This window comes from Limulus polyphemus, unplaced genomic scaffold (genome assembly GCF_000517525.1).
Source record: "Limulus polyphemus unplaced genomic scaffold, Limulus_polyphemus-2.1.2 Scaffold337, whole genome shotgun sequence".
NCBI lineage: Eukaryota > Metazoa > Arthropoda > Merostomata > Xiphosura > Limulidae > Limulus > Limulus polyphemus.
Genome location: NW_013665947.1, coordinates 89,713 through 99,506, shown reverse-complemented (window position 1 = coordinate 99,506; position 9,794 = coordinate 89,713). Strand labels below are relative to the sequence as shown.

The following is a 9,794-nucleotide window of genomic DNA, read 5'->3' as shown; positions in this document are numbered from 1 at the left end:
AATGTGAGTGAAGAAAGCAAATGCAAAAATGAGATTTCCAGAACACATCTTGAAATAACATGATTAAAATATCTACCAGCATGGCTAGCAATAAATTTAAAAAAGCATATCAACTGCCAAGATTGAATTAAACGTGAGCTGTTTTGAGAACATAATGACTGGTAATTACATGGCTGTCAAACTTTCAGAAACGAATGCATCAAAGCAGTAACTTGATAAATTCTAAAACCATTCCAAAAGCCTATTTGTGCAGGATTTCTTTTAGGTTCATGATAAAAAGTGTTGACCTGGAAACCAAAAATATTTAAATCAAATGTTAAACTTATCATACCTGTCAACACTGAGAGGTGCCAAATTGAGAGACTTTTTGTGGAAGTACTGCAATAGCGAATGCTTCACCAGAGAATTTAGAAAAAAAGATGTACTTTTATGCATTCTGGGAAACTTCATACATTATAAGATTGAAATGATGTTTTCTTTTCATTTACAGTCATCTACTAATACTGCACTTTTATAGTAAGAATTGAAAAATAAAAAATACACATATCCTGATTAGTGTTCTTTGTTATATTTGTAACTTGCACTTTTGGCATCTTTCAATACCTGCTTGCTGGGCTTGTACTTCCTGGCTGAGGAATCTGAGTTAAACTTGCAATTTAAAAGGGCACATACTGTGTAATGACCCAAATCAGTAAGCAGTCCTCACCACTGAAAATGCCCTTTCACTCGATGCATTGGAATATGGTACAACAAACAGACAGTATAATACAACAAAGTATAACAATGTCACACAAAATGAAAAAATATTTACTTTATTTTTTGTTAAATTATTAAAATGGTTGATATCAGGAGATCGGGAAACTCCCGCCAAAACTGGGAAAGTTGACAGGGCTTAACTTGTACAGAACTTGAACAGAGCATTAATTGTATGAAATACAACACATACACCCTACAGGCTTTTGATGTTTCGCATATTGCGAAAGCCAAAGACAGCTAGATTCTTAATAGCCTATTTGTGTGGACCCTCTGATGACATAAAAAAGAAGTGGAACAAAGCAAAAGATTCTCTCTAGACCTAGCTATTATATGATGATATATTCAAGCCATAGGCAAATTTGTACGGTGTTATATTACAGTCAAATATTTATAGAAATGTCATATACACGCAGGGGACAATAATCATGAGCTTTGCTCAGTGTGATGCCAAACGTGACCAGTAATGGGGTGTGGGAGAGAGATCAGAAAAAATCATGTCTGTGACTACTCCTTTGTGCTTATAACTGGAGGTGGTAAAAATACTTACTACTATCTTCAAAATGCTTATAAAGATAACAGTAAGGATTTTGATGATAAATCTAATACATATGGATGTTCAGCTTTTTTGTTCTTGTTGTATTGTTACAAGCTACATGTAACACAATATCATGTTGTGGTTGAAGATCAAGGAGTTAGAATACAAGACCTCTTCAACTGAAATTTCTCATGTCCTGGGTCCATTTATAGTTAATTTATGGAAATGGTGATTCACTCATTCCAGTAGATTAAAGCTATACTTTGATTGTGCAGTCAGCAAATGAAAATTGCTATAAACTGGACACCCCAAACTTTGCCCATAATGGTGTGCTGGTCACTGTAAAAAGAGAAAATTTTATCGGTACCATTCATAGATGTTTTTTGAGACAGCTTACAGAAAAGAGAGGAAGCCTAGTTATTCCTTGTAAGTAGAATTGATTAAATGGACTGGAGTTGCAGTATTCTTGTATATTGCTACTCAACAGAATAATGTGTGCACCAACTTTTTTGAATTTCTTGCATTTGTGAGTTTTATAAATTGATAATCTTACCCAAACACAACTTTGTAGAAGGAGAAACATTCAAGAATGTGTTCTCTTAACCATTGCAATCAGTGATATTCCAACAAGCAGACATGTATAACTGGATCAAAGCCTTCAAAAAAGTGATATATCATTAACTGGGAATACAACTACAGATACAATAAGCATAAAGCAATGGCTTTACAAAGTATTCAAGTTATTAAAGGGTACATGCATGAATTAACAGAGAGAGAATAATTTTAGTACAACATTTAAACACCATTTCAAATACAGACAGATTAAAAAAACATAAATAATATGATTTCAGTATATGATTGTAACATGCTTTCAGAAATTCTGGGTTCAACATATTTTAATCACTAGCATAACAAAAATTACTTCACCTAAGTTGTGTGTTCAGTTTTTCTTAACATCTCCAACTTGTAGACATATTATTTTAACTTCTTGGGATTTCCAAGGTTCTTCAGAAATCCAAACATTTCCTATCCAATTGTGTTGTAAATATATAATAAAATTTCCCCACAATCACAAAATAAGCATGTGGTAAGTTGCAAAAGATACTAACTACAGTAAAACTAAAATGGATCTGCCACTGCTGATAAACTATACCATACAAGACTACCTATTGAATAAAATTTCAAGACTTTATGTTTGGATTAAAGTAAAAATTAAAACTTATTTTCTACAAAAGAGGATTTTTCTTTTTTTCTTTATATAATTATTCATATATATATACTTACAAGAACTATATATATTCCTAAATAAAACTAGTCATGCATGTTACAGATGTAATTACATTAATTTTTGCTGATGAAGTGATATACATTACATTCCAATACACTCTGGTATCCATCAGTTTTTACTAATACGGAAAGAATAAATTAACCAAACATGATCTATCTTAATATTAACATCATAACCTTTGACATAAATTCCACATAAGTTTATTCCCAGAGGCATTAAAGAAAAAATAACATTCTACATGCACAGAGGACTTCAACATTAATTTTTGTAAATAAGCAGTGTTACATGTATTGCAGTGTATTATCAAAATGAGTTGCTCTAATAACTAATGTAATCACTACAAGCCTTAAAGATACTTTCTCAACTACTTTACTCACAGTGATCACATACAGCTGTTTTGTCTTTTAAGACAGACATATCAGGTTTTTACTAACATCAAACTCTAGTCACTCGAACCTAAATTTCCAATCATTCAGATATTTCACACATGCAATGAATACAAAACAAGGATGCATAAAAATGATAAACGAAAATTATAAAATAAAGCATGTGTAACTATTAACACCATAAATTTGAAACTTAAATGTACACAAGCACTAGCAGAAAATACTGTTGTATATTCATAGCCAGTTGATGGAAAACAGAATATAAAAATTAACATATTCTTTCACTGCAAAAAGCAAGAACAGATTCACACCTACGTAAAGATAGGTACCAATTTCAAGTCTCTATCTATTGATTAATATTAAACGTTTAAGCTAATACAGTCAATATATTTTAATGATATTGTATAGTAATAAAACATAGTTCCAATGAAGTATAAACTAGATGCTTTCAGGTGACACTGACACTAGGTAATGTTTCATGTTATGAATATTATACTATAAAATTGGTTGCTAAGAAAAACAGGAATATCAGTAGAGGAAAAGTTAAATTAACTGGGTTGTTCTACTACTATAGAAACATAAAACAGTTCTCAAGGGAAAACCTACACTGCATATAAATTGTTTTAAATGGCAGTTAGCAGATGAAAATGTTTCTAACATGCAGCAATAATCTTAAACTTAGTTTCATTTTTCAATATAAGTTATATGTATTTTGACCCTAGAGCATTAATTAAAAATATATATGCAAACATTCAAACGAGAAACTTTTATAGAATAGCGTACTTGTCAACTGATATTACTTAGTATATAATATGCAATACTGTTCTTTAGGTTTGGAATTTTTCAAGTTTTCTTAACACATTTTTTAACCTTTCATGATATCTAACTTCCATGGAACATGTACTGGTATTGAGATATTTTTCTAGTATGTCTATATTTTCCTCCAGAGAGATAATAAGATGTTCAAGGGCATCCTGTTCTTTTTCCAACTCACCACAAAGACGTTTAGCAGGAGGCTTTATTACTACACCATCTTGGCGTACGATAGTTTTTTCATTTGATGATGATTTTGAAATAACAACTGATGGATGGCTATTTTGAACACCAGATTCAACTTGTAAGATCTGATAAGGATCAGTAACAATCACATTATTTTTATACGGTGTATTACTAAGAAAGCTGGTGAGTAGTTCTTGAAGATGAGGAGCTTTTCCTAAACTTTCAGGAATAACATCTTCGTGTTTTGTTTTATGAGCAAATTCAGAAAACATTTGTAGAGCATGCTGTTTTATCAGAAAATTATTTGAATCTAAAGTGATGGCAAATAAGCTTGATAATTTGCTGAGAATTTCTCTCTGTCCTGGTAAAGGAGGTATGTATAAAGACGTCCAATGACGCAAATTATTTATGACAGCCAAACAAAGGTCATCTTTTTGTACTTCCCACAACAACTTAAGTTGATTCAACAATGAATGTAATTCACAGTTGGAGAAATAGGGCATAAAATGAGCCATCAAGTGCAATAATCTGATAGTCAGCTGGCAAACCCAGGGGCTTTTGTGGACAAGAGGTATTGGTAAGCACAATATTAAATGTAACACATCTGTTCCCAAGTTCTGAAATTTGGTTTTATCCTTTTGAATATCATCTGATGATGATAAATTTCTAAGTGTATCTAAAGCAGAGCATAATGAGTAATAGTTTTCAGATTTTATCCGATCAATAGAATTATGCAATACTTCAAGATTCATAGTGAATAAATTATTTTCTATTCCTTCAGTTCTGATGTCTTTTAACCTAGCTATATGAATATTTCCCCAAAGGCTACTATACATTAAGAAAGGAAATTTGGTAACAAACTTTTCTTTGTGCTCTGCAGTCAAAAATACAATAAGCCTATTTAACAGGGACTGTAAATGTAAACTCTGATGGCTGTCTTGTTTTGTTTTTTGTAATAAGTTTGCCAGAACACAAACGTGCGAAAAACAAAGTTCAGATGATCCAAACCGAGCAACAAAACACCAGACATCTCCAGCTAACATAGCTTGAATCAGATAATCACTAAAAAGGTTCTGTAACAAAGTTTGTTCAATGATCCAAAAATACTGAGGTGGAATGCAAGCAATAGAACTACAAAGATGAGTGCACACATGTTCATATAAACTGATCATGCGCTGAGGTCTCCCACCATGCATAATACCAGGGACATGAACAGGTAGAAAGACTTCAATGTGGCAGGACTGAAGAGACTTAAACATTAAATGAATTATTCCTTCTTGTGGGTTACCACAACACTGTCCTAACCAATCATTCATAATGTCTCTTTCAAAAGATGGAAGTTTCTGTAAGATCAAGACTAATAAAAAACAAAGAGGGAGACACATATCATCGGGACATTTCAGCATGATTTCCTTAACAGTTTGTGAAAACTCTCTTTCAGTCAATAGAGGTATTAACAAAGGCTCAACTCCAATGACTAATGTACGATTAAGTTCGTCAATTTTGGAATCCTGTTTTGTAAGAGAAGATGCAGAGATCCCAAGTAAATTTAAAAGTACAAGAGTCAGAGATTTCAAACAATCACCAAGATAGCCTTTGAATTTATCACATATAGCAATAATAACTTTCAAGTTAAACATACTAATTTTCACAATTCTTGAAAACTCCTTCTCATCAACAGGATCTGCAGATGAACAAACTATATCAATACCTTGTACTATTTCACTGCCAAGAAACTGTAAGGCTGCTGCTACATTTAATCTATCTTTTAATACTCCATGGTACTGAGTAGCTAGTCTTGTGTATGTTTTCCAAACAGCAGCTGCAACTTTTAGTTCCAAAGTTGTAGCAACTTGTGACACATCACTCAGGTTATCACAAATTTCTACTAGAGCTGATACATCTTCTTCAGCTCCTTCACAAATTTCCAACTTCTCAAGAAGTACCAGGAGATCTGTTTGTAAGCCATGAGCTTCCTTAAACAAAGTAGTCAATGAAGTACCAATTATCTCAACCTTTTCTTTATACACAGCATCACTTTCCTTACAGTGAGAAAAACACTGTTTTATAATATGAACAACTGCTCTAGGTAGACTGTAAATTTGCCCCAACATGACAGATCTCTCAGCTGCAACTGTTTGAATACAAAACCCTATACAGTTAACTATATCTCTCATTCTTTGATAAGCTGATGTCACTTTATCTTTCCACATTAAAGCATCTTGCTCAAAATCTAATGCTCTGATAGTCTCAATAAGGAAATCAAAATTCTTACAGACGCTTGGCATAATTTTTGAAAGAAACTTCTCTTCCATTTGACTAATTGAAATGCAAGTAAAAAAAGAATGACATAGTATATATAGAGGATTAATATGGGAGTGTTCATCAAAAAGATCAGAGCCACTTGTGAAGATGGTTATCAACTTAGGCAAAGTATCCTCTAAAGCCTCTCTACATTCTTCGGGTGTCCATTGAAGAACTGAATCTAGTAGTAATTTTGTCTGAGACATGTTAACAGTGGTGAATATTTCTTGTCTGTTGCTATCACTTAATCAATAACCTAAAAAAAGCAGGAAAATAAAAAGAAATTTAATGTTTTAGGACAAATCCATGTCTCCAGCATCAATCTATTTTAAAGTAATTAAGTCAACAGTTACAAAAACTTAAATGTTAACCTACCTATAGTTGAGTTACTTGTAATTTGTAAACATGAATAAACATAACCACTACTATGTTTTCCTTTTAAATTTAGGAATAACAAAAATCTATGAATTGGGATTGCTGTTTCAAAAAATGCTACTGTTATAAGATGAAATATATTGTTAAATAGAGCATACATGAAATAGGGTTTCACACTATTGTTCTAAAACTCCACACTTTTAAAATACTAGGGAAGATATACAACTGGCAAAGAGTGCAATAATTTCTTGAGGGGCAAATTGTTACTCACCACTACTACTTATATCAAACAAAACTGTCAAAAAAAGTAAAATTTGTAAAAAAAAACAACAAAAAAACAATTACTGTTCTTAGCACGATACAAGTATCGGGCAGAAGTTCATGTGAGAAGTGTATTGAGATAAAACACAATTTAATTTTATCTCAACATTTGTCTATTTTTTAAAGCATCAAAAACAAACATGCCATGCATTTACCACCAATTATGTCATAATCTTAGAATTATGTTATTTACATAACCTACAAAAACAATTAGTGCTTTATATAAATCACAAGTGCTTCAATTGAAAAAAAAGCACAAAATATCTTAAGAGTAACAAACCATATATTTGTTAAATCTCATTATAAAGTTTTCAGTTTTATACATTGATGAACTTAACTGAATCTTTTTGTATTAGCCATGCTTATTAGAATAGAATATATATATATATATATATATACATACACTCACACACACACATTACAAGAGCATAGAACTTTATACAGTATATTTTAATTTGGGTCATACTTGTTTAAAGGGCCCTAAATTTTTTTGTAAAGCCTTTTCTGATTAGGGACGGCTTGTTCTTGTAAGCATTATCTTTCCTAATAATGTATGCCTTCTAGTACATATGGTTAATCAGAAATACCTAAATGTTTTCATTAAAATATATCACAGTATATTACAACAGCTGTAATTATGTAGGAGGCTAGAAAAATTATCAGAATACCAAAAGAAAATGTGAAAGATTCTACCAAGGAAGATGCTGTTTTAGATAATGTTCTCAGTACTAGAGCAGGGTGATTAACTTGATTACCTATGAGCTTTGATTAGTATCACATAAAATAACTGATCAATCAAATTTACAATTAATCGATAAATATCACAAAAATAGTCAGTATTTCTGATTATTCTATCGATTAAGGTATTCAAACTTCTGCCATAAAAAAATTTCAGTTTTTTTCAATTAAATCTAGGTTGTTCAGCTTAATCAATTACAGTCACAGATCAAGATTAGTGTTTCCAAGTATCAATATTTTCAATTATTCCAACTATTAAAGTCTTCTATGATACTAATCAATTAGTGGAATGTAATTGGTTAATGAGACTGATGATTAACTGGTTACTTATGGAAATACTGAGTTACAAATAGGTCAATGTTCAAAGGTTCTTTTGCTGGCCAGTAGTTCTAAAGATTTTTCAGTAGATATCAAGCATTTTGGGTTTACTGATTTTTCTTGTGTCAACAGAAACAATGTTTAAATAGTAATCACATATTAAATGTCACTCACATGGAAAAGTCATTACTTAAGGAAAAACTGTATTAAAAAAAAACACCACCCCCAAAATGTTATACATAGCAGCTCCTTTTATGCATTGGAGTAGATCATTAAGGTGGATCACATAGTTACATTTTACAGCTGTTTCACTTCAATAAAATCTTCTGAATGCCTAGTGTTAATACACATGAGAAATGTTATTGTAGAATAAGTATGAAATGAAGCATTAAATATATGCTAACACTAAAAATTTTAATATTGAAAATGGAGCACCAAGACGATTACAAAGGTTGATTTGTTTGCTAGTGCTACCCAATATCACAGCAACCATAACCATGGCATCATGAAAAACAACCCTATATTTACAGTTACATTTAATAAAATATATTATTAATAACAGTAATTTACATGTAGACTTAAAATTAATTAAAAATATATATTTCAGTATAATGTATGTTACTTTTCAAATTTAATTGTACTCTGGTAGTGTTAGTTTTCAGATACTAAGACCCCAAATTAATTTTACACATTTTACTTTTAAACTTTAAATTAAGCCTTAAGGTCTTATATAAGTTATTCAAATTACAAAGGATCACTCAAGCCAGTGAAGGACTGGACACTACTTGTCGACTTTCTCAACATTCAAGATCTGGCATGAAAATTTGAAATTAAGCATTACAATTTATACTTGTACTATAGCCATTTCTCCCATGATAACCCAAAGGTTAAAGTCTAAGCAAAAATAGTTATGGCTTATGCTTATTAACTTAAAAATAAAACATAGATTATTCCACTCAGTTTAAATCATTAGTAAGACTAAAACACTTTTTTAAACAGTAAAACTAAAATGTTCTAGAATTTCTGTTTCTAGCTTTGGCGTATAAGTTTAATTTTTAGTTTTACTAAATTTTAAATTTAATTTTAAGCCTATTGCTTCTTTTCAAAACTAAAATTTCAGTTAGTAGTTACATATCTACTTTATAATTTGAAATTTTAGCAAAAGCTACATGTAGGAGAGAAGAAGCTGCAATATAACTTTGTTAATTAACTTACAAAATTAGGTTTATTTTTGTAGTCTGACTGATAATATTTCATTCGGTCTCAGAAATCCATAATACGATTATCAAACGAAAAATCCCGCCATCCCACGCGACTTAAAAGCCCTCTTTCAATAGGCTAAAGAAGTTTCAAGTTGGAAAAAAAAAAGCGGTAAAACACAAGCTTAATAAAACAATTATTTATTAAAACACGTTCTTGGTCAGGTAGTTACACAGTTTGAAAATTAATCTTCTTTACTTTATGAAGAATAAGTGTTATTAAATAATTTCTGACAATATATGTGCAACATAAAAACGATAAAATCCTATAACCCGAGCGTTTCCGAAAGTTGGACCTTTCTTCTTCAGAAGTAAACTGGGAATGGTGGTATACTTTACTTGACAGAAATTTAGGTTTGAAATAGTTTCAAGTTTAAAGAAACAAATGCCTGAAAGCCAACCTGGGGCGTCAGAAATTATTGTTTCTCTTCGTCCCGAATAGTGGTGTAACTGAAAAATATATAAAATATTTGACTTTTTAGCTGAAACATTAGCACTTCCCAATAATTCACAAT

General features: G+C 31.1%; 1 protein-coding gene across 1 annotated transcript; it reads right to left on the bottom strand.

Moving 5' to 3' along the window:
- Positions 1–2,597: 2,597 nt before the first annotated feature.
- LOC106457486 (uncharacterized protein C1orf112-like) lies at positions 2,598–9,311 on the bottom strand. Its single transcript, XM_013916906.2, has 2 exons — positions 9,236–9,311; positions 2,598–6,524 (listed from the first exon to the last, which is right to left on the bottom strand). The coding sequence occupies exon 2, from the start codon at positions 6,472–6,474 to the stop codon at positions 3,793–3,795; it is 2,682 nt and encodes an 893-aa protein (XP_013772360.2). The 5' UTR covers positions 6,475–6,524; positions 9,236–9,311; the 3' UTR covers positions 2,598–3,792.
- Between the last annotated feature and the right edge of the window lie 483 nt (positions 9,312–9,794).